Source organism: Podospora pseudoanserina, chromosome 2 (assembly GCF_035222485.1).
Source record: "Podospora pseudoanserina strain CBS 124.78 chromosome 2, whole genome shotgun sequence".
NCBI lineage: Eukaryota > Fungi > Ascomycota > Sordariomycetes > Sordariales > Podosporaceae > Podospora > Podospora pseudoanserina.
In genome coordinates this window covers 333141-357230 of record NC_085921.1, presented here as the reverse complement: position 1 = coordinate 357230, position 24090 = coordinate 333141, and the positions used below count along the sequence as shown (strand labels likewise).

The 24090-nt window shown below is 55.0% G+C and overlaps 7 protein-coding genes across 7 annotated transcripts; 2 read left to right on the top strand and 5 right to left on the bottom strand.

The window, feature by feature from the left end:
• The first annotated feature begins 1791 nt into the window (after positions 1-1791).
• Positions 1792-7641, top strand: QC764_200170 (uncharacterized protein). Its single transcript, XM_062943715.1, has 3 exons — positions 1792-2241; positions 2702-5700; positions 5774-7641. The coding sequence occupies exons 2-3, from the start codon at positions 3064-3066 to the stop codon at positions 7340-7342; spliced, it is 4206 nt and encodes a 1401-aa protein (XP_062802450.1). The 5' UTR covers positions 1792-2241; positions 2702-3063; the 3' UTR covers positions 7343-7641.
• A 714-nt stretch (positions 7642-8355) lies between these two features.
• Positions 8356-10080, top strand: ATG5 (autophagy protein 5). Its single transcript, XM_062943714.1, has 3 exons — positions 8356-9460; positions 9556-9726; positions 9792-10080. The coding sequence occupies exons 1-3, from the start codon at positions 8938-8940 to the stop codon at positions 9980-9982; spliced, it is 885 nt and encodes a 294-aa protein (XP_062802449.1). The 5' UTR covers positions 8356-8937; the 3' UTR covers positions 9983-10080.
• A 592-nt stretch (positions 10081-10672) lies between these two features.
• Positions 10673-16102, bottom strand: QC764_200150 (uncharacterized protein). Its single transcript, XM_062943713.1, is given in 5 exon segments — positions 10673-10849; positions 10860-11434; positions 11500-13686; positions 13744-13853; positions 13934-16102. The coding sequence occupies 4 exon segments, from the start codon at positions 14861-14863 to the stop codon at positions 10972-10974; spliced, it is 3690 nt and encodes a 1229-aa protein (XP_062802448.1). The 5' UTR covers positions 14864-16102; the 3' UTR covers positions 10673-10849; positions 10860-10971.
• A 973-nt stretch (positions 16103-17075) lies between these two features.
• On the bottom strand, positions 17076-17414 carry QC764_200145 (uncharacterized protein; the record flags this gene model as incomplete). The annotated part of the gene is made up of 2 exons (XM_062943712.1): positions 17076-17197; positions 17306-17414. 2 exons carry the CDS (start codon positions 17412-17414, stop codon positions 17076-17078), a joined length of 231 nt encoding a protein of 76 aa, XP_062802447.1.
• Positions 17415-19214: 1800 nt separating this feature from the next.
• Positions 19215-20227, bottom strand: QC764_200140 (uncharacterized protein). The gene is made up of 2 exons (XM_062943711.1): positions 19994-20227; positions 19215-19935 (listed from the first exon to the last, which is right to left on the bottom strand). The coding sequence occupies exons 1-2, from the start codon at positions 20130-20132 to the stop codon at positions 19226-19228; spliced, it is 849 nt and encodes a 282-aa protein (XP_062802446.1). The 5' UTR covers positions 20133-20227; the 3' UTR covers positions 19215-19225.
• A 240-nt stretch (positions 20228-20467) lies between these two features.
• Positions 20468-21812, bottom strand: QC764_200130 (uncharacterized protein; the record flags this gene model as incomplete). The annotated part of the gene is made up of 3 exons (XM_062943710.1): positions 20468-20922; positions 20989-21502; positions 21524-21812. 3 exons carry the CDS (start codon positions 21810-21812, stop codon positions 20751-20753), a joined length of 975 nt encoding a protein of 324 aa, XP_062802445.1. The 3' UTR covers positions 20468-20750.
• Positions 21813-22824: 1012 nt separating this feature from the next.
• QC764_200120 (uncharacterized protein) lies at positions 22825-23995 on the bottom strand (the record flags this gene model as incomplete). The annotated part of the gene is made up of 3 exons (XM_062943709.1): positions 22825-23443; positions 23512-23631; positions 23703-23995. The coding sequence occupies 3 exons, from the start codon at positions 23993-23995 to the stop codon at positions 23353-23355; spliced, it is 504 nt and encodes a 167-aa protein (XP_062802444.1). The 3' UTR covers positions 22825-23352.
• Positions 23996-24090: the final 95 nt, after the last annotated feature.

Below are 24090 nucleotides of genomic sequence, written 5' to 3'. Positions count from 1 at the left end.
GGATTGGATGGGGAAGGGAAAAAGGGGGAACAGAAAAAGAGCTTGAGGGGAGAGAGGGGATAGGGGAAGAGAGGAAGGAGGGAAGGGGCAGTAGCACGGGGAGTGATGCAGGGTTTGGAGTGGGTTGAAGGGTAGTAGTAGGGATGTGTGGTTTGCTGGCTAGTGGAAAAAAACAGGGAAAAGCTCATGGTTGTCGTTATTCAGACGTTCGTATTGTCTTCGCATGTATCTTTCGTTTGCTGGCTACACAAAAGGAGTGGAGGAGAGAGAGAGATAGAAGTTGGGCTAACAGCGGAGCATAATACCACTGTGTAATTTTTGCTGCGAGTTAATAATAATTTTTATACAGTTTGTTGCTATACATAATCTCAGTTTTGAATTTTGTCTGGTGTGGTTCTGAACAGATTTGAAGTTATGTAGACTCGTCTTGCTTTGCTGTTTTGCAACGTGTTGGTTGGAAGGGCGAGATGAGCAGGCAAAATACAGAAAAGAAAAAGGCAGGGGGGTTGAGGAAAGGGGGAGGAGGCGGCGAAAGCGACGATACGAAAAAAAAACACAAAACAAAACAAGAATACAAAAAAGTAGTTTTTCTCTCGGTGCCTCTTGGTCCATTTTTCTTGATGATCCCTATGCAGGACTAGGAGTGGGCGACGGTTAAACTCGCACACGGGAAAAAAAGAAAAGGGGGGGATAAGAATGTCGATGACACGCGGATGCACACATCACATAGCTTCTTTACTTTTCTCCAAAACATGCAGTCCACGGGCATTGGCAGTGACCACGTTTTTTATTTCTTTTACATATTATACATTGTGGTCAAAACTTGCGGGTGCCTACCTGCAGGAGATGCGTTGTATTAATATATATTGTTTGGCTTGTCGAAGCAAGGTGGTTAGCCGATCTGTCCAGATGCTCTCCGTGTCTCCCAAAAAAAGAAGAAATGCAAAGACGTTTCATTTGTCGATCAGTTGAGGATCACCCATGGGTCACTGGTGTTTGTTTCAAATTAAACCATGGCCGTGGCCAAGGCTGCTGATGTGATTTGTGTCTGTGGTGCCTGTGATGTCTGTGATGCCTGTGGGATGAACTATAGCAACTCCATCACGGCCGAACAGCTGTCCGTGCTGAACAAACCCGGCCGTTTCGAGGTGGAGCAGACCTTGATATCCCCCGCATTTTTGGCAGCAGTAGGATGCTCTAGGGCACCAGATAGTCGTTGGCGTCCATATCTACTGTACACTTTTGATGCTGCACAACGTGGCAGACCGGCTTATTACTCGGGGCTGTCAGCAAGTGATGGCTGTTTGTAGGTGTCTGGCGATTAATGTGAATTGTAGGCACAGAACATTCGCTTCTTCTCCCAGGCCCTGCCAAGCCGGTCGCCCCACCCAACTAAATTCCAAGTGGGGGAGACACGGGGAACAGGGGCATCTCCTGTTTGCGCTTCTGGGGCTGCTGTCTGCCGATTGCGACCATCACCGAATTTTCGATGCGCCGCAGCCAAGCAGTCGATATATGTTTATGTCTGCCCTACACCTGGAGAATAGCCTGAGACGCTTTGGTATCGTGCTGTGTAGATCTTTGCAAAGAGCACAGTAACCCGCCATGCCATGAAGTATCTAGTACTGATAGTAGTTATCTGTAGAAGCTATCTGTATATCATGCCATATCAGGATGGACCAAGAGGAGTAGAGGTACATCGTACCTGACAAGACCGTGTGTTTTAGGGGCCTTCTTAGCGGAGGTCATCTCGGGCACGCCCTCCTTCTTGGGCCGCTAAACCCCTCCTGGGGAATCTTGGATGCGTCAATCATGGACCCCTGGTTTGTGATGGCAACTCTTGCGACTGTGCGCCCAATGGCCAAAATCACCCATGTTTCCCCCCCCCTCCCCCATGCTGTCTGTATTCCCAAGTTGTTTTTTTCTCACCTCCAGGACCATCTCGCGTACCTGTATCGATCTGATCTGGTTGCGTCCCCCTTCTTCAACAGTGCAGCGTGCCGCAACGCCAACCTGGAACCGACCCGTGCAGCGGCCTACATAACCAGATCGCGAAATAGCCAACAGGTGTGGGCTGCTGTGCCCGAGACCTGCTTCCTGCTGCGCCAAACGACCGCGTGGCTTTCTTATTGTTACCTATAGGAGACTCTCTCCAGCCAATTCTCGTCGTGAGACCAGAGACCGGAATCGTCCAGCGAGCTACACCAATGGATGCGTGAATTGCTGGAGCTCGACCGCCAGGTGTGTTTCCATCCCCTATTATATCCAATTCTGTCGGCTGCTCTCCATCACTCTCCTCACCTCCCCTCTCCCTTCGGCTCGTCGCATCGACGGCTGCATTCCCACCAGAGAAGCTGAACACAGGATTCTCGGGAGGTGGTTGGACTGTCCGGCGGTGTGTAAAGTGCTCAAGGAAAGGGGATCGACGTCGTAACGCTGGCCTGCGCCGTACATGCTGTGTCGTGTCTGCATTCCTGTTGCTTGCGATAGAGGCTTTAGTCAGACAGTGTGCCACTTGGACACAGTGAAGCTTGTTAACCTGGAGCATCTTCCTCTGCGTCTTGTCCACTTCTTGTTTCCCTATCCCCTTCCCATCCCCCCGTCACGGCTTCCAGCGTCGTTTTTGTTTCAGCTACGCCTCCCGCAGTTGTGCCGAGCAGATCTCAACGAATCCTAGCTAACAGACCGGATGGCCCGTCAGCCGTCTTACACCGTCCAAGCCAGGACCTGCGAGACCATACTGTCGAACCTGTCAGCCGCGTCGATTTGGCCTACTCCAACCACCGTTGCCGTCCAATCCTAGACACCGCCCGTCTAGCAGCCGGCCGACCGCATTCCCTCAGTATTATTCTTGTGTGACCGAAGGCAGAGAAAGCAGTAGGCGCCTCGGATGCGCGGCGCTGATCTTGTACTGCCTCGTGCCGTTTTGTCTCTTGTCACTGTAGCATCCTCCTGCATCAGTAAAGAGGAAGCAGCAGCAGCAGCAGCAGCGGCCCTGCAGTTTGGAAGCTGCAACCGATTCCGCCATTATTGTTGCTGCCGCCACTCCCACTAACCGTCGACATGTATTCCTCTATAGACTCGGCCACTCCCCGGTCCTCCTCGGGCATGACCTCCCCCCAAAGAATTCCCTCTTCACGATCGAGGGCCCTGAGCATATCCAGCGACCGGCCGTCGACCGTCGCACACAGCTTGATGTCGCCCCCTTTGACAGTGTCACCTGAACCGGCCTTCATCGCCGCCTCAGCTGCTTCGCAAATTGTCACCAACGATCACGACAGCCATGCTGAAGCTTGGTACGATCAGCATGGCATTGAGCCATCGGGCGAGACTGCAGCCGTGTCGCCCGCCGCCTTGCAGCTGGTCAACAGCTTTCTCGATCAGCTGCTTTTTAACTTTCTCTGCGTGTCCCGCTCCACTGCCCTCTCTGCTTTGCGTCCGGCCGTGTCCGAAGTGCTGAAGCCAAAGCTCGCCAAGGATGCCATAAACCAGGCCGACGAGGAACTTCGCGAGTATCTCGGAGGCGAGGAGGAGCTTCCTGCTGAAGCCCAGGGGCAGGACCCTGTTTTCGCAAGCGATTGGGACGTTGAACTGGTGTGGAAGCGGAGCCGCCTGCGGTGCATGGTGTATTCGTCGCTCGGGGACATGGAGGAGGAGGACGAGGACTACTACACGGAGCAGGGCCATCTCGAGATGGGAATCGACGACCGGCTGTCCGAGGCCGTGTCTCCTGCAGTCGCCATCTTCCTGACGTCGATACTGGAATTTATGGGGGAACAGGCCCTCATTGTGGCCGGTCAGGCTGCTTATCACCGCATGCGCGTGAAATATGACAAGGAGCTGAAAGAGGGCCTGCGGAGCCCGACGGGGGTTGCCGACAAAATCGTGGTGGAGGAGCTCGACATGGAGCGGGTCGCCCTGGACCGCACGCTGGGCCGATTGTGGAGATCATGGAAGAAGAAGATTCGAACTCCGACCGCTGGCACCATGGAGCGTCTGGCCAGGTCCTTTTCGGGTGATTCGACGCGTGGGGCAGGCCACCTGCGGTCCCCCAGCAGCACGGCGGAACTGATGGTTCCAGCCACGGTCCTGGAGCCAGAAGCCGCTGTCGAGGGCGAAGTCGAGAATGTTGCGCAAGAGACAGTTGAAGGGGCCCAAGAGCTCATGGAGGACGAATATCTGACAGCGGCGGCGATTTCGCTGCCAATGGGACCAAATGATGTGGAGGAGATCGAGGTGCCCGGACTGGCGCCCACCTACGAAGAAGACGAGGAGGAGAAGGCCGCTGTTGGACAAAGCGAGCAGCAGCCCGCCCGGCCCAAGAGCATGATTATACTTCCGCTAGCTACCGGACTGCTCACCCCCGCATCGTCTCGACCGCAAACACCAATTGTCGCACGTCGCAAACGCTCCAACTCGCTGCCGACTCCAATCACTACTCCTTACCTCTCCCCGATCGAAGCCCCCGCTGCGCCTTTGGACGAGAACCAGCCGATAGACACCTCTGATGCTGCGGTGAAGGAACAAGTCCAGCCGTCAGAAGAGACTGCTGTTCAGATCCAGGTCGCCCCCTCAGTTGTCACTCAGCTCGAAACCGTCGAAGAGGACCGGATTGATGAGGAGGAGGAGGAGGAGGTCTCGATCGAGGAGCCTCGTATCATTAGGTCCTCCCGCGTCTCGATCCTGGGAGGACGGAATCCGTCACCAACATTCTCTGAAAATGGAAAACCGACCATGATCAACACAAACCTGCCGGTGAGGTCACCGAGCATTCACTCGGCAAGGTTGATCGAAGTCACCAGCCCTCGGAGCCCGGTGGTGACGTCTGCACGCAACTCGCTGGTGGCCACAGACTCGTCTCGCGGACCCAGCCCCTCCCGTCTGAGCGGCGCTGATACTCCTCCTATTCCAGACGAGCGCCCGCGCCGTTCTCCGGACAGCGTCTCCCGTTCCCGACTTTCTGTCAACTATGCCCATCGTTCAGGGCTGGCAGCGAACGACCTGGCCTCGGAGACTGAGAATGACTATGCCGTGTCCCCTATCACCCCCATCAGCCCTGGCAGCGGCAACAACAACAGCCTACCAGTGATTCTGGAAGCCACATCGAGAGAGAATCGCCAAATCGAGAGCACAGCTGACGAACAGCAAAACCCCACATCTGCTGTCCCTGTCAATGCCGAGCGTGCTACAACACCGTCCTCGCAGAAGGCGCTCACCAAGGTTACCATATTGCCATCTACGTCTTCGTCTCCATCGAGACCATCGACTGCGGCGAGCTCAACCTTCTTTATCGAATCGATGCCTGTGCTGGCCGAGGGAAAAGCAGCAAAAGACAAACACCAATGGGCCAAGCCCACAAACTCTCGGCCGTCGACAGGCACCACACCAGCGCCCGCTGTCCCCGAGCGAAGTGCCGGAAGACAGGCCGTGGCAAACACATCAGCCCAACGCCAACCGGCCACCATTGGCCAGGTGTCGGTGGAGAGGTCTCGCACCGATAGTGGTCTTGAAGCCCCCGGGGCGTCTTCCAAACAGCAACGCGGCTCAGGCTCACCCGGGTCAACCAAGATCAAGCCTGTGCGAACCTCGGAAGAGGGAATGCAGGCACGTATTGATGTGGTGCGGAACTTTGAGGAACTCATCCAGAGCGACCAGACTATCCAGTACACACTGACTCCTGAAAACATGCGAGACAACAACGTAAGTCCCCTCATCCCGCCTGCCGTGCGTTATCAGACAGATGTGAGCTGACATGCGTATCCACCGGCCACAGTCCCAGTCATCAACACGGCAAAAGGGTTCTGGGAGTCCCGTCATCTCGGTCAAGACCAGGAAGAGTGAGGACGCGCGCCAAAACACGCCACGGTCCCGCTCGTCGTCGGCGGCCAGGCCTGGCGAAATGGGTGCCTCTGGGTTCAACAACCCACGTTCGGTGGGACATGCTCACCAGTCGAGCGACACCCACCACAGTCTGAGGAGCTATCCCACAAGCAGCAGCAAGCATGGAGGCGTGGTACCGCGGTCGACTCCACCGGGCCCGTCCAAGCCACGTGGAAACATACCCCAAGCCCGGGACGCGAGATTGCCTCGAGAGTCGATGGCAGAATTTGCGGAGTTCATCCGCTCCACCGGACCCCCCGGCGGCGGCGCGGCTCCTGTCAATGCGCTCGCTGGGCCCGGTGGCTCGCGAAATCCGGGAATGGTGTCAATGGCTAGCGTCGCCTCCAGCAAGGGATCCATGACGAGCAACCCCAACAGACCAAGGCTTCAGGCACGTGATGCCGCCGTGGACTACAAGGATGACAACTCTGACCTGATCGATTTCATCCGCCGCGGTCCCCCAAGCCTCAACCCGCGGATCCCCAAGGCTGTTGCCCCTTTCCGAACCACCATGGACTCGGATCAGATGTCGGGAGCCGTTGGCGGTCGGGCCGTCGACGCCCACCTCAACGAGGCCGAGATGAGGGGCAACGACTCGACCAGCTCGGTTCCCCCTTCTATTCAGTCGTCTATCAACTCGCAGAGCGCCCTCCTAGCCGGAAGAAACAAGCCTCTCCCCACCTCGCACCCTGCCCCTACGCCCAACGAGATGGATTTCGACATGCCGATACCCAAGCGCAAGACTCGGCGCGTTCGCGACCCATATGCCATTGACCTCAGCGACGAGGACGAGATGATGCTTGAGGAGGAGCTAACGCCCAAACCCAAACGACCAGCGGCCAAGGAGGAGAGTCTGATTGACTTTCTGAACAACTATGCCCCACCGCCCGAGCCAACTGTCTTGCCTTTTGCCACCCAAGAGACCCAAGCAGCGGCAGCTGCGCGAAACAAGCCCAAGAAGAAGTCGAGCTCGGCGAGCCTGATGGCTAGGTTGACGAGGCGTGACAGCGGACAGGGTGGCGGACCAGGTTCTGGCTTCATGGGTGGGCCCAAGGTTGCTCAGCTTCCTGCAGCTGAGTCCAGAAGTCTGAGCAGCCGGGCTAGCGCCAGTATGGGCGGGACAATGGGTGGAAGAAGTTATACCCCCCTTCAAGTGGTGCCCAACATGAGCTCGAAGGCAGCAGCCATGATGGGCGGTGGTCCACCCCCCAGTATGGCCAACCGGCCGCCGGTGGGAGGCAGCGGACGGGTCCCGATGAAGAAATTTGAGCCACGCGACGCTGTTTCGGTGCCTTCCCGAGGTACTTCTGACCTGGCCGACTTTCTCAAGCACTCGGGTCCTCCGCCAGGCATGACAATGGCAGCCCCATTCCCAGAGCCCATGTCCCCTGAACATCGCCGGCGGGAATCGAACAGTATCTCAAAGGTCTTTGGAAGGAGGAAAAAGTCGAGCATTTCTTGATTTATGGTTTTCTCATCTATTTTCTAATTTTCTTCTTGTGCTCGTTGGCGTATCCGTGTACACATGCTCTCTTGGTTTTGTCTTGGACACATTGTTGGTATTTTCTTGTACACATATTTACAGACAGACATTTAGCGGAAACAGTTACATCACGTGGATGGAAAGTTCAATCTTGGTTTGGATGGATTTAAAAACATATGAAACCACACCTGCTAGGTGTGGTTGGAGGGGTTGGAGCGTGCAGCAATACAATCATGAACCACAACGTCTGGGTCCTAATCTGTGCACTGATTCTAATCATCATCATCTTTGAAGATGAATCTTTATAAGTATCAAGGCATTAGACACGACTTTCACACACTCGCCAGTTGCATGCCTTCCCAAGCCAATACTGCTGCCACACACTCTCTCTCCTAGCTTCTAGCAGTTTCAAAAAAATTTAATAAAAAAATAACATAAAAGAACTGTCGGCATGGAGACCATAAACCTCGATCCTCTTTTCGCCCTGGGTGGGTTACATCGGGGGTGCTCTATATATTCACTTGGACAACAACACCACAAGTAAGCCGAAAAGACGCCTGAATTGATCGATCGGGGAATAGCCTTTGCCAGACGGGGACGGAGGACGGGAATAGGCTACACATGTGGCAGGCAGTATTCGTTGAGTGGTAGAATGGTCAGTTACACAGCATGAAGCATCAGCAGGAGTAAGAGTGAGCGCCCGTCTCACTCTCACCAACGGAACTCGATACAGCCAACCAACCGTCTGCCCAACCACCCATCCAGTCTCGGTCATCTGAGGGAGGGGGGAACTTCGGCCCGTGATGGATGGATGAATGCCGGATGCCCCTCACTTTGTTCTCGCGGTAGACAAATCTCGATCAAGCTACAGAACACGTGGAGATAACACTTTTGATGGAATACGCAACAACATTGGACAGGCGGACGGACATGTGCATGTATGTAAGGCTGGTAGCCGTTGGTCTATCTGTGCCGGCTGACAAGAGCCATCCATCACCGATAGTGCCATCCCGAGGATTCCGAGCACTTGCTATCCTCAGAGCAGCGCTGCTGGAACCGAAAGTGCCGAGTGGTGTAGGGTAGTGTATACTTTGCAGGTACGGCAGCACACGGTGCAAGCGGCACCGTGTCTCCCACGCAGGGCCTTGCAGCGTGTGAAAGTGCATGCATGTGCCTTCTCCCACCCACCAGCCAACCACCACCGCCAGAGCCTTTCTCCAACAATCTCGTCCCGTTGTTTCGAAACGGGACACCCAGCTCGCATTGCATCAGACTCACGCGGTGCTTCCATCCTACCCCTCACCCCATATTGCCTGGCCTTGCTACCTACCCCGCAGCAGCAGCAGCAGCAGCGCCGACTATCGATCGACAGGCCACCCAGTTGCAACACATATCATTGTACCAGGGCATCCACAACAAAGCCGGAGCGGCAGCAACGGCAGTCGTTTTCGTCCCTTCTTGGCACCCGCCACCGCCAACCACGACGGCACCGAGCTGGCCCGGTTCTTGGTCCGTCCGCCGCCGTGATCAGCCCCGGCCCAGCCCCACAATCTCGGACCGCATTGCATTGGACCATGCCTTCGTCTCCTCCACCATCGTCCCCTGTCTCCCCTTCTTCACTCAGTCACCGTCCTGGCTGTCGCGGTGCCAACGCCCCAAACCACGACGATGTCGACATCCCACCACCGCCCCTCCCCCAGGCCCTCTGGTCCCTTCAAATACCCCTTTACATAACTCACACCTCCCAACCCTCGACCAATCCTTTTGTGGTCTCGGTCCCCCGCTTCAGCTACCTTGCCCTTCTGCTCCCCCGGTTATCCGCCTACTTCAGCCCGCTCCCCTGCTCGTCCTTTCACTACGAGGACGTCCAGCTCCGCAACCTAGCTGTTGGGCTCCTCGTCGATTTATACCTCCCCCCCGATTCTGCGGGGTCGCTACCATGGAGGCTGACGGTCGGTGACGGACCCGAATGGGACATAGCCGACACCTTCACCAACTCGGCAAAGGAGGCGGATTTTGTCCGCAACGGGAACGCCAAGCAGATTATGGGGTTGAGCAAGGACGACAGCACCGCCTTGTGGAACAGTGTGCAGGATAGTTCGTATTTTTTTCTCTTTCTTTCCCGTTCCCTTCCCTCCCCTTACCCAACATGATGGGGGCGCTAACGTGAGAGAATCAAACACGAAAAAAAGATGACTATGCTTCGTTTAGCAGAATCAACAGCCGTTTGCTGAACACGCCCACGCCGTTGAGGAACGTGCCGGTACGGATTTATATTCCGTCGTCCCCCTTGCAGACTTCGGGGGGTGATCATGGGTCCTTCAAGGTGGTTCAAACACTGATACCACCTCGAAATGCCAATCGTGAGTTTGTTTTCCTTGCCTAGTGCTGTTCTTGATATGACTGCTGATGTGGTGTCATTGGGAAGGGAAACCACAAACATTGGGAGAAGTCCTGAAGGAAAACCTCCCGTCACTTTTCCCGTCTAGTCGAGACCCGGTGTTGGCGAATGTCATCATGCACGGGGGTTCGGTGCCGTTCAGGGCTCCGTTGGAAGAGTTGATGAGAGAGGCGGCGTATCCGGACGGGTGGGTGTGCTTGATTGTTGTTTTGTTATAGACCAGAGAGCGCTTGGGATGTAATCATACTTATCACAGACTCCTGAGTTTCATAGCGAACCACTTCGCACGATAGTAGTTCGGACACATTTGCTAAACATCATGGACTGAACTTAGTGTGATATTGTATGGTATAATAGTTCAATGTAGTAGGTACGTTGTTAATGGATAGTGTAGCCAAAGCAGGTTAGGTTAGGTAAACACAGGAGCGGGATGACTTGGGTAAAGATAGGTAACAGAAAACATGAAGATGAAAAAAAACAGAAAAAAAATAACCACCGCCCTTGCCCACCACCATCATCATCACCAGCCTACCAACCATCCTCCATAGAAAAAAGTAGAGACACAGAAGAGGAGTAAGGGCATGTTATGTGCTACACCCGGGGGGCAAAAGAAAAAACAAGACATGACCCAGAAACCATTTCCAATTGGACAAAAAGCCAAACCAAACCCCCCCACCTCCTGGAAGACAAAAATGAATATTACCATAGTTCTGTCTGCGCGCGCGAAAAACAACAAGACTTGGCTAAAATCTCGATTCAACACAAAGTGGGTATCTCCCCCCCTTCTCTTCCCTCCCCCTTTATCCCTTGCGACCGTGAGAAAGAAAAGACCTGTCCAGAGCACGCACACATATGATGATGCAGATGCTTTAAATGACACCATGCTCTCTCTTTTGCTCCCCCTCTCTCCCTAAAGACCGCAAAAGAAGAAAAGACCACAATTGGCTTTGTTTCCCGCAATACAACTTTCCGAGGTATCTTTTCTTCGTTCTTTCTCCATCTTTTCCCTCTCTATCAGGGTCGTGAACAAGACGATTAGGTGTCTGTAGATGTATATATATATATATATGTGTGTGTGTGTGTGTGTGTGTGTGTGTGATTGTGTGTATGTATATGAGATGCATGAGAGGTTAGGGTATGTATGGCGTTTGTTTAGCGGAAGCAGCGTCAAGTGTCCTTATCGAAAGGTCGGGGTTCGTTTCGAATGTCAGTATGGTGGTGGTGGATGCTGCATGGGGGGCAGGGACCCCGGTGACATCACCGGTAGGCCGTCGGGTACGGCACCCAACACGGGCGGTAGGAGCGGGCCGTGCAGCTGAGCGGGCGGCGGTGGGCGGAAGGCGTCCACTGGTGTGCTGGGAGCATGCATGCCAGGAAGAGGCGTGGTCGGGGCCATGCAAGACAGTGGGATGCCGTTGCTGGCGTTGCTCGAGAAGCTGGATCCGGGCTGGTGGTCCAGCAGGTCGATACTGTTTGGCCGTCGCCACAGTTCGTTCTGAAGGCCTTCCAGAATCCGCATGTCGATTGATAGAGCGCTCGAGGGGTGCGAGATAATCTTGAAAAAGGAGATTGTTTTGGTAAAAAGTTCTTTCAAGAGGCCCTCGTCAATGTACTGGTTCAGCACCGGGTCCTTGAACACGGCCGCCAGCGTGAGCAGGTTGCCCCATTGTCTACAGCCATCAGGTCAGCAAATATTCACTCGAGAAACAAGAACACATGTAGGTGATTGTCTTACGCATGCGCTGTGCCGAATACATTGGTGATGATGAATCGCTTGTCCTCGACCCCGTGAAAGGCCCTCGTGCTTTCAACCAGAGCCTTGATGCCTTTCTGGGCATACGCCTTGACATCATCAGAGAAATCATCCTGGATCCTGCCGGCCGGCGACACTCCCTGCATCGGGGACGTGGTGGACATGGCCTTGTCGAAATTGTGCTCGAGAATCTGTCTGATGAACGGGCGAAAGGTGATGACCCGAGCGCCCCAGTACTTGGCACGCAACCGGGCAGACAGGATATCCTTTGCTGGGGGATCAGACTCCAAAAACTTGAACTCGGGTGGCACGAATCGCATGTCCAACGAGTTCTGGATAATCTCAATGATGCCGCCCCCGGCTGAGTGAGTCTCGAGAGGCTGCGGGTTCTCCGGGTTGTACAGCGTCTGATGGATCTGGTTCAGGTTCTTGCGGAGGTAGAGCTGAGCCAAGTAGCTTCGCAGGACGTGCTCGTCAAAACCGAGCCCCGTCGCCATGTTGATGTTGGGATAAGGCATGATTTCCTCAAACGCCAAAATGTGAGACTGCGGCAGCGGCAACTCGGCAATGATGTCGCTTTCGAGCTGAAGGCATGTCCAGAAGGCAAAGACAAGCTGGTTGTCCGATTTCTCGGTGACCGAGTCCCTGTTGGTTGTCTGGCTCTCTTGAAGCCTCTTGAACCGATCCAGACTTGGTCTCATTTTGATCTGCAGCGCCCAACCGGCTTCCTTGATGTAGGCGTAGCTCTCCACCACCCTCCCCAGCTGACCGTGGTACAACCCAGCCAAAATATACGCGTGAATATGACGCAGGCTTGTTCCAGCCAGTTGACCGCCAAGAATGTCGGTAGCATGGGCAAAATAGTCCAGGCCAGGAATCACGTCCAGGTTCCTCTTGAGGGAAGCCACCGGTTTGGCCGACACGCCGGATCCTTGAAACGAGGACCGCCTGCTGGTTCCAGCTCGCTCGCCACTGTCCTTGGGCGAAGGGAGGCCAGCTGCGTTGGAATGAGAAGCGTAGGACGGAGGCGAGCCCTGCGACGGGGATGCTGGCGCCGGGTTGCCGTTGCGCAGAAAGGGGGAGCCGTGCTGGACAGGCTCGCTGACTGGCACAACATCTGGCAGCCGTTTGTCCTTGTGAAGGCAGATTTTACCAAGGGCAAGGACCAGCAGAACCAGCGCATTGTTAATAGATCGCTGGAACATGGGCCTGCCGACCTTGGGCGGCAACGAGGGCTCGCTACTTCCACCTTCCGGGCCGGGCGAGGTCCTTTTCCTCTTGAGCGAGGTCTCCCCTTGCGACCCAACGGCGAACTTGGCAATGTTCGAGCCCCCGCCCTTGCTTCTCGAGCTTGGGTGGAGGCCGTCGAGAAACAGCTTGACCATGGCATTCAGCTCATTGGGGATAATGAGTGGGTGCATGTTCTGAATATTGTCGTTGAAGCTCTTGACGTATTTCCACACAGTTGATTCGGAAAAGTCTGGGATATGGAGGAGTCCGTTGCCAGACTTTCCGTCCATGGGGCCAGGTGAGCCGCTGATTCCGCCCCAGCAGTCTGCCGGAGATGGCGCGCCGGCGTCAGAGTAGTCATCATGCACCTCCATCATCCCCAGATCGTGAGGCGCGTCCCTGTCCCGGCTGCTGTCCATGCCTTCGCCTCGACCCCAGACTCGCAACAACCCTCGTCTTTCCTCCTGTCTGATGGGGAACTCGTCCACATACTTGATCTTTTCGGCATCCAGATAGCGCCGAACCAACGCCTCGATGGGTCGCCACTTGAGCAAGAAGGCAGCCAATGTCGTATGATTGGGCGGGATGGTCGGGACTCCGGGCTGAACGAACGGCCCCGGTTCTACCTCCTTTTCAACCTCCATCTCACGTGTTATCTGGCGTGCAGCTTCGGCATCGATGGGGGGTGCCTGAGCCCCTCCGGTGGGTGATGATGTGTACGCCTCCTCTGCCACGGGCGCGCTCCCTGATTCAGCTGAGGCTGGTCGGATTTCTTCCTCTTGTATCGGCTCGAACTGCTGAAGATCTGCTGCTGGTGCGATTCGCTTTACCGCCTCTTCGAGCCTGCCCACGCGCCTGTCATTTGTCGCGATCCAGTCCTGAAAGTCGTTTCTCATAATCATAAGCTGCTCCAAAATGTCCGCCTGCACTTTATCTTGCCTGTATCACCATGGTCAGTCACTGAGACAACAGTCGTTAATTAGATACAAAACCCACTGTTTGGGAACAAGTTCTCGGTATTTGCATTCCACCTTCTTTTCTCTACAGCTTTTGCAAGGCTTCAACTCGTCGCACTTTGCTTTGAGCTGACGGCACGTCTCACAGGCCTACACACATACATACATGGTTAGTCATTCTTCTTTCCTTGGCTACAGATATGGCATGGTCATGGTTCAGATCGGCTAACCTGTGAGGCACGCTGTCCTTTGCGCTTTGCATTCGAAGAGGCCACATGGATCGAGTAAGGCAAGCCATCGTGTTGTGCTCCGTATGAAGGTGGTGGGTATTCATATGGCTGCGCATGTGGCAAGGGCGTCTGCGGTGGATAGCTTGGTTGCCTGCCGTACATGGGCTGCTGTTGTGACGGCGGGGGCGGCGGGGGCTGCGGCTGCTGTGGTGGTTGTGATTGCTGCTGTTGCTGTTGCTGTGGTTGTTGCTGGTGCTGCTGCTGCTGAGGGCCGCTGTCGAAGCTCATATGGCGCTTGTCGTCGGCGTATGACTGCGGCGGGAGGGCGCTATGTGGTGTTCCCGGCGTCATGATTTCGGGACCGTTGCTCGTTGATAGAGGCCTGCGCAACTGTGGCAGCGTGGTGTCTTCGCCTGGGTCGGGTTTTACTATGGTTTCCCTAGAAGGGTAGCTCGAAAATGCTGGGTGGGCCGGCGAGTGTGGAGGTTGCCGGTGATCGTGCATGGTCTGAAATCTCTCGGACTCATGGTGTCTTCGGTCGTCGACAGGCGTTTGCGCAATAGGCGGCGGCGGACCCTGAGGATGAGGGTGCTGCTGGTGGGCGTGAGGGTGAGGTGCTTGTGATGGTGGTGGCGGTGGTGGTGGTGGTTGAGGATGGGAGTGAGAGTGAGGGTGAGGGTGAGGGTGAGGATGGGGGTGAGGGTGCGGGTGTGGATGGTTGTGATCGCCGGTACCAGAAGGGCGGGCGTAGTGATGTGGTGATGGCTGATGATAGGGGCTCGACGTTGGCGGCAGATGAGGCGATTGTCCACTCGTCGGGGAGGGATTGGGATTAAGGAGTGTTCTGCCGTGATGTGAACCGCCTGCTGACCATGGCGAGCCAGTCGTCAGACGGGGTCGCTTGGTGTCAGGCGCCCCTGAGTGGTCCATGGCTGGGGGGGTTCTTATATATGTATGTACATGAATGCCGTTGACACTAGAAGGCGGCGGCCAGACGCGAGGTCAGGCAACAAGCGGCAGAAAAGCAATGGCCCATGGACAGACAGTGCCTGGCAACACCTGCATGGAACACAAGCGGGGAGGAGCCCGTCTTGGGGGTGGGAAGTGGAAGTGCAAGATCGTCCACGAGCAACCCGTGACTTGCGCGAACCCAGGTCCCTCTCTTTTTTTTCTCCCCTTCTTCCTGTCTCGTTCTCGCTGTCTGTGTGGTGTACAGCAGGAGACGAGGCAGCAGCTCAGCAGCAAGGAGAGAAACAGCTAGCAGGCACACGAGCAGTGGCAGCAGCAGGAAGAGAAGCAGCAGCGGTGGTGGCAGTGGTGGTGGTCGCGCAAGCTCGTGAACGGGCTCGCCGGGAGGAGCTTGCTTATTGGCCTGGCCTAGATTGGCATAAAGCTGTGGTTTGCTTGTGGAGGGGAGGTCTCGGCAGAAGAACAAAAGGCTCCCCTGGATTTAGCCTTTCCGCCTCACTTGGGACCGGGTTTCGATAGAAAGGGAGCAGAACCGGACCAACCAGTTGGGCAGCAACAACAGAACTGGTTGCGTGGTCGCGGTTCTTGGAGTGGGCGGGTGAGTGGGGAGGCTCGAAAAGAGACAGAAGCTCGGTTCAAGGATGCGGCTTTCGGCAGGCCGGCAGCGCGAGGTCGGGGCAAAGCCTCCTTGACTCGTCTCTCGCTGTGGTGCTTGTGCTGTGCTGCTGGTGACAGGTCTGGCTGGCTGGCTGGCTGGCTGGGGTCCCCGAGACGTGTTTATTACACACAAAAACGGCGGTGCGGAGGGGGGTGTGGGTGGTGCTGATGGGCAGCAGCTGGAGACGGGCTCCAAAAAGACGGTCAATGGCAAAAGGGAGCAAGCTGGAGCTGGGTCCGGTGGTGTTTTGGGCCTTGGGAGAGAAAGAGAATCCGACAAAATTGAGGTACGGTCACCAACCCTGCGGAGCACGTCTCATCAAGCCGAACCGGGGTGATGGAAGCTAGGTAGGCCAGGGTTCGATGGGACAATCAAAGGCGGGCAAACGGGTGGGTCAAGAGCGCCTCAGTCCAGTCCGGGGTGTCCCCTCTCGTGCTCTGCCAGCCTGGGCCCCCTCGACGAATAGGCGGCTTGGTACGTGACAGCTTCACGAGAATTAGTGGGGCATCGGTTTCTTTTGGCCGCATTCCCCCCTTTGCGCGCTGCTGGTCGAGCTCGCTGCTGCCGGAGCAGACAAATAGAGCCGGATAGGCGGTGACAGCTGCCGAAGCCAGGCCGAAGAGGTCAGCAGGAATGAGGTACAAGCAGGATGAGGGCGAACGGAGAAAGAAGGATAGACGGTGGCAGCGTAGTAGCGGTAGTGGTAGTGAGTGATAGTAGTATTAGTCCGACGGTGACACAGAATGTGGTGGTCAGCAGAAGCCAGCAACGAGGTAATCCCACCCCTCCTCCCCTACGGGCAGCCGGCCCCTCTCCAACGCGTCGCCTTTGAACTTGCCCCCGTCCTCGTCCTTTTCAGATAGTTGTGGAATCAGCTTGGACGGGCCCAGGAGGATGGATTAGCGCGGCGGGCGATATGGATCATAGGATTGGTATGGAAACGGTGATGGAGGGGAGGAGAGCTGAGAGCAATGTAAAAAAAGACGACGCCAAGAAGAACTTGGCTCGACAATATGTGCAACGCTAGGATGGAGATGATGGGGCAGCACAACTCCCGGGCCCCCCAAAAGACCACCACCAGCATCAGCATCAGCATCAGCATCAGCATCAGCATCGAGATGCAGAAAATGCAAACCCCGAGTTCTCCAAAACGAACCAAAAGAGATGCGCCATCGGTCATCACACCGTGCCCTCACCCTCACCAGCACACCACACCACACCAGTCCACCCCACCACGCCTCCCGCCTTGTCTGTCCCACTGGAGAGCTGGTTGGATGGCTGGCTGTCACCTTGACAGGGGTTTGCTTCCGCACCGTGCCGCGACAGTCGACGGCGCACTCTCTTCCAAAGTCCTTTCCAGTACCAACGACCCGACCGAGGTTGCGAGACCATGCCACTGCGGGCTAGACTGGGAATCTATCTTTTTTTCCTGGAGCGACGCGTCCACAAAGTCGGGACCATTTGAGACACACGGACCTTGACGCCCCAACCTGTGGTACATACCTAGCTTACATGCTACAATGTGCCGTCGTCGTCGTTGTCGTTGTGGCTGCTGTCGCACACATGGAGGACATTCTCAGCAGGCCAAGCATGAACATCCAAGCAGTTTGATACTGATATCGCCCCATAATGTTGCACTGTTGTAAGCGATAACCCTGGGGATTATCGGGGATTGGGGGGTTGACAAACTTCGTACCATCGCGATGATTCCCAGCCAAGTGGGAGCGAGATTTGGACAGACGCACGGTGCAGCATCTGAAGACCAGGGTCGCACAAGTTGCCGGGTTCCCTGACAGGCTCGGCGGCCTTCCAGATTTTCCACCAGAAATCCTCGGCTCGCCGCAGACCGGCCATTTTCTTTGACAGGCCGTCTGTCCATCCAGGTCTGTCCCTGTTCGCCCTCGCCGTGGTGTGAGGTTGTGGATTGCAGAACTTGAACGCCATTTCCGACCCTGATGAGACTTCCAGGTTGTTGGTTCCCCCGCAATTCTCGCTGGAGGCTCGACGTTTGCAAACACTCTTTTCCTGCCAGCCAGCCAGCTTGTTTCGGCTGTGTGCTTGGTATCTGGTGCCTATCGATAAAACCAACCCAATGCAACTCTGACGACCCTCTCACCTGCCATTCTGGCCAAAGAGAAGCAAAAGCCTTGCCTGACCGCGCTACACAGTGCATGTGGTTTTATGCACCCTGCTTCCCCTCCCCCCACATAACCGGTTGAGACAACATCGAGAAAGTAAATCACCTCAGCCGCAAGACACCGACAGTGAGAAGCCCAGACGACAGACACTCTTGTATCGTCTGGCGAAAGGCCAAATAAGCCAATCATAGCAGCCTGAGCCGTGGTCGGAGACAACTCCGCGATCTGTTATTTAACCCATGGCCTGTCGTGGTGTGTAATGGCGGGGGCGGGCACGGTATCCTGTCCTGTACCTGTGCCGTACGGAGCATTAACTCTCACTTGGAATCCCGATATCAGAAACCCCTCTGCTGCTCTCAATCTGTGCAATGCTGATCCTTCCGCATCTTTCTCCATCTTTGCAGGTCTTTTTGAGCGGCCTTCTCCCACGTGCCCAGTCATTGGGGAAAGCGAGCAAAGCGCAACGTCCTTCTCCCAACCCCACGCTTATTCCCCCCAGGCGCACCAACCGCATGGTCTGATACCTTGATGGGCAAATCAGCACGTCCCAATAGCTTGGTGACCGGGAGGGGGAGGGGGAAGGGGACGGAGCGCCACCACACCATCATCCTGTTGTCGACTGCATGTCTTGCCTGGCCGTCGGTTATAATCCACAAACTGTTGTCTGCTGGTTCAGCCCGCTGACCAATCGTCATGGAGGCTGTCGGTCCCAGCCGGCGACTACCAAGAGGTCGGAACTTTCCAGCACCAGGATGGCGGGCCCAAGAACCGAATCGGGTCCATCATGTTTTCTTTTCCTGTTCCCACTGGGCTCGGACGGGCGGGCAGGCTGACTGTGTGATATGCACGGCTTGAAAGAAAAAAAGACTCAAAAGCTTCGCTCCATGTGTATGTGGGTGGACTAGCTCGCTCACACATGATATGATGCATCATGACATTTTCTGACAAACAAAGTGGCATTTTGGCCTTCTCGGTTCCAGGCAAAGAGAGACCCAGACCGGACTGTCAGGAAACCGCATTAGAGACAGAAACTACCTGCTGCAAAGACATGTCGTGGCTGATGGCGTCGTTCCTCTTGTTTCTTTTGCCCCTGCACGGAATTGCAGACGATAAACTGGCTAGCCAATCCTCTGAGATGTCAGTCGAATGGAAGGCGTGATCCTTCCAGAAGCAACAACGCCCGGCAGTAGCGGAACAATTTATTGGTAACAGACAGAGACGAGTACCCGAATGCGAATGGCGTCCTTTCGGTAGCCAACGGGAAGCGCAACCAGTTTGGTGGGTTCTCTCTTCCCACGCCGGTCCGTCGGCTTAGCTCTCGAGTCTGGCGCACCCACGAGGTGGCGAAATAAGAACGACAGGTTCTCAAACAGCTGCGTTGTTTTTTTCCGTTGCTTCTTCTCATGGCTGCCATCAATCCGGACTGGAGAATTGGGTTTCCAACTGAAACAGATCCAAACCTGTCCTTCGAGCCGAGCAACATTCTTGGTCGAGAATCTGGGTTTCTTTTCTTCCAATGAACTGTCGTCAGTCCAGTCTGTCAGGACCATCGTCAGGGCGTTTTTTGCGTCTGCTCGCCACTTTCCTTCGTTTTTTTGGGCCTCCTTCACCGTGTGAGACATCAGTATCCAGGGCCCCACCGCCATTTGCCTTTCCCTCTTCGGTTCCCCCTGTTGATGATGGCACCAGGGTGGCGGCCGTGGTTGCTGGCGTTGCACCAGCTGCTTGAGAAGGGGCTTGGGGAGGCTGATATCCCTCTGCCTCGGTAAACACCAAGTCGCCCCGCTTCCCGAGCACTTCACGGCTGGCTTCTTCAAGGAGGATGCCAAAAGCCAGGATGGCCGTCTCATCTAGGCTCCGGAGGTCTGTGTTTGCTTTCTTTTGGAAAAACTCCGAGTGTGGTTGTGTCTGGCTTGGAAGAGAAGGTGATCCATCCTTGGGGAGCTTGGAGTGGAGGTGGGAAGAATCCAAGGCAGTGTAGTCGTAGAATTTACTTGCGTAACAGTGAACAGATCTCAGCAGGGCACTGTCGGGTAGTTGCTGTGACGGCAGCAAATCCTCATGGGCCCAGTAGATATCATGCTCGGCATATCGAGTCGGGGCGTTGTGCCGCCGAAATAGAACCTCTTCTGGGGCAAGCCTGTAGGTGCGGGAGGTGAGGTTTCCTGAGCCAGGTCGATTGCTGCGACGGCTGCTGCCGCCATGTGGCTGGACGCGTTCATTTAGAGATACCTGACCTAGTAGCCGAGTTAGGATGCTTGAGCGAGTACGAAACGAGGAGTAGAGTGTAGATACCGGCGACCGCGTCATAAAGGGTATACTCGCGGCCTCGATAGGACGACGCTCGGGAAAATTGCAAAGGAGATGGTGAGCTCGAATGTGCCTGCTCAGAGGCGGAAAATTGTTCATCTGATGAGTCGATCTGACTCGACATTTTCAATTAGCCAATATGGCGCTATCCTCTTTGCAGCTGGCGGTGGAAGTAGTGTGTGTCGATGAAGGTGAAAATCTTGGATTGTTGTCGGCTTGAACGATAATTGAGTGTTGTCAAAGTTTCCAAATCCATGGTTGAGCAACCTGCCCCACTTTTCCTGACTTCACACATCATTCCAAGAGACCTATTTTTTTGGGCTCAAAGACGACCAGAGCTTCACTTAGAAAACCGAAAACGGGGGATGGTAGCTTGATCTTTGCAACAGTCCAGGTTCTTCAGAGACTTGTCGCTAGATTTCTGTTGGTCGGATATGTAGCTCGGGAGGGAGAGTTGAGGAAGTTGAAGACTTGTCCATTGAGCTGACCATATCATGTTCACTTCTATGTAGGCAGTTTTGATCATTTGCAGCGACTTTGTTTGCATTGATCCTACACCAAAGGGGTATCTAGCTACCTGATATTGCATACCACATCATCCACTTTCCAACCAGCGCAAGCGAGTGATGGCAGTAATGAAAGAACAAGAGCAAACTTGGTATTATTACAAAAAAAAAGGCTCAAAACCATCCGTCATAACTCATAATGCATGTTCCATCTTGGTCAAAAAGCAACCCCCTATTTAGACTCCGCTAAAGGCCTCCTGGTGGGACTTCACGCTATTTCGCCTCTCGCGGTGATGGTGGTGGTCATCATGCTCAACCACCGGGTCACCCAGATGCTTGCGAAGGACGGAGGGAGGGACCTGAGAAGCGTCCGTAGGGTCTCTTGCGATGGAAGTGGCTGTCCCAGATCTGAGAGAAGACGATGTTAGTACCACTGTCTGCAAGTTGTTGCTGTCTCATATTTTACTTACTTACTGGTAAGTCCTGTTTTGACCAATGGTCTTGGAACCGTCAAGATCCGAGTCGACACGGGGGTCGAGCTTGTTCGCCATATCGCTGGAGTGAGGGCCGGCAGTGTTGCTGGCAGGGCCAGGTCCGCTGTGGATGGCACCACGGCCATCACGGTCAGAGTCAACTCTGGGATCAGCAGCATTGGCAATGCGAGAGTTGTGAGGGCCGTGAGTGCCGGCGGGGGCACCATGGGTGCCGGTCATGCCAGTCGTGCCGGTGCCGGCGGTGGCGCGGTGAGTGTTGCCAGAGCCGATGCCAGTGTTGCCGCCGAAGCCAGCGGTGGTGTGGGTGCCCGTGCCAGAAGAGCCAACAGTGTTGGAACCGTCACGGTCAGAATCGACGCGGGGATCGAGAGTGTTGGCAACGCGGGAGCTGTGGGGACCATGGAGGCCCTCGTTGGTGCCAGCGGTGCGGCCAGAGTTGCCGAAGCCAGTACCAGTGTTGCCGAAGCCAGTACCAGTGTTGCCGAAGCCAGTACCAGTGTTGCCGAAGCCAGTACCAGTGTTGCCAGCAGTGCGAGAGCCATCACGGTCCGAGTCTACACGGGGGTCGAGAGTGTTGGCAACGCGGGAGTTGTGGGGGCCGTGGAGACCTTCGTTGGTACCGGTGGTGCCGGTGGTGCCGGTGGTGCGGCCAGCAGTGTGGGAGCCGTCACGATCAGAGTCGACGCGGGGGTCGGCAGCGTTGGCGACACGAGAGTTGTGGGGTCCGCTGGTGCCTTCAGGAGCGCCATGGTGGGACTTGTCGGAGTGGACAGCCTCCTTGATCTTGTTGACGATGGAAGACATGTTGGGTACTGTATTCGAGTGTTGAGTTCAAGTGTAGTTGTGTGTTGATATAGTGAGGTGAGTGGTGAAGCTTTGTTTGAGTTGTGATTGCTTTGTGATAATGCTTTGTGTGTTGATGAGGAAAGAAAATTCTAGTTCAACAGGAAGGGGAACAGTCCTTATATCCCTTTGACACCAGATACGGAACAAGAAAGGCGTCAATGGGCACATGGGAAACATCATCGAGATGTGGATCACCCAGAACCAAGATTCGCTCTGGTTGTGTCATAGCAAGCATGGCCATTCGCCTGGGCCAGATGTTAGCCCATTCCATCAAGGCTTCTCGAAAAGGGGTGGAAAGAAGCCGAAGCGAAGTTGGTCAAATGGCATCATTCTCGGCCGGTTGCATGTCCTGAGACGCGTACCTTGTTCGTCTCAAGCTGGAATAAGCTGTCAGAGCCGCCGAGTCCAATAGAACGTCAGAGATGGCGACCCAGCAAACGGGCATTACCTCATATACGTCATAGTTGCATACCCAGATGCGATCAAACAATGAAGCTCCGCTCTCCAGGGCTCTACATACAACACGACAAGCCCATCACCAAGATGGGGAATTCGGGCCACATGGGCAAAGGAGATGCAATTCGCCTGGGATGCTGTGACGTCGTTTGTGGTTGAAGTTGTGTGGCTGGTGACGTTGGAGCTGCCGAGCATTTCCCCATTGCTTGGCCTGGACCCATTGATTCTCTGTGGATCCACGCCACATTTCGATCTTGTGAGCAAACAGCTTTTGAAGGTACATTCTTCTACAACGCGCAGCCGCTGCTTCTTCGCGGTACCACTGCAGTATTCTTGCTTTAATCTTGGCATCACTGCCATTAAAGCAGGATCCACGTCATGTAAGGGGCACGAGGAGGCGTCACGGTTCCAGGTGTGGCGCAAAGCCCCGTCAATTCAAGCTTCCCCGCATTGTTCTCTTTTTAGTAGGTGGACATCCACTTACACCGTCTGGTGCCGGGCTTGCCGCTCTGCATAACGCAACGACGTCATTGATTGCCAGGTAAAGGAGCCACGCTGACCGAGCCACAGCCCTCTGTGCTCGCGTGCTGTATAATGTTGTTTGATTGACCCAAATGCCGAAAGGGTCATCCCGTTTGTGACAGATACCCCACCCCCACTCAGCCACTTCATGCCCTGCTGATCCTGGGCGCCTGTGTTGTGATGATCATTGTTGAGATGTTCAATGAACAGCAGATAGAGTCAACTTTAATGAGCTTGGTATGCACAGATCACTCCTGATCACACAAAAATTTGCTTCTGTTTAAATACATGAGAAGAGAATAATATGGAGTATATCAAGAAGTTCCGATTTGTCCTTCGCCTCGCTGCCCCATTGTTCTTCATACCGTCATGTCGTTACACCACATTGTAGGGAAAGTTTATCGTTTGGTACCACAAGATAAAGGAAAATGAATAGGGTACTTGGATTAGGAGAAAATTGCTGCTCTGAATGGAATATCGTGATTTGTCATGGTCATCTGGGGTACCGGTAATGGTAGGCTTAAACGCGAGAGCGATACCAACGGCGACGACGGTAGGTGGGTGCAGTGGTGGTGTGACGAACACGAGTGTTGCGGCGAACCCACCAGAAACTACGACCCCTCGTGTTAGTCGATTGCCTTTAACAAAATGTATGGGAAACAATGAGTGGTAAACGTACCCGACGATGGCACTGGCTAGCCAGCAGATGGCACTCAAGAAGGAAAAGGCGACTACGGCCTTGAACTGGGCACAGGATGCAGTGTCCTGGAATGAGAGGTTGGTCCAGTCGAAAACCCGTCTGAGGAAGAGTTAGCTTTAATCCATTTTGGCCCCGGAGAGGTCGAAACAAGTCTAAGCAATGATACATACCCGCAAGAACCATCCAGCCAATCCACCAATAGACCAAAGGCCACAAACCACAGGATGCTGAAGAACAGATCGGCCGGCCAATGGATAAACGAGGAGCTGAAGGGAAACAGCCAAATAATGGCAAACAAAATGGACAATCCCGCAACAACTTCAGTGTAGATGTGTCGTCCCAAATCCCACGAGGAAGCGCCGCGAACTGAGTGTAGATAGTCGCCGTTCAAGCCTGCGACAACGGCCGCAAACGCCAGCTCTGCCAGCCGCAGAATGATGGAGGCGATCTCGGGTAGCGCCATGTTGAGTTGGGCTAGGCTAGTAGCGCGAGTGGGCGTAACGGTTGCTGCTTGGGATATCTATCAGCGGATGGGCAGGGTAAGCCGTCGTTGCTGTT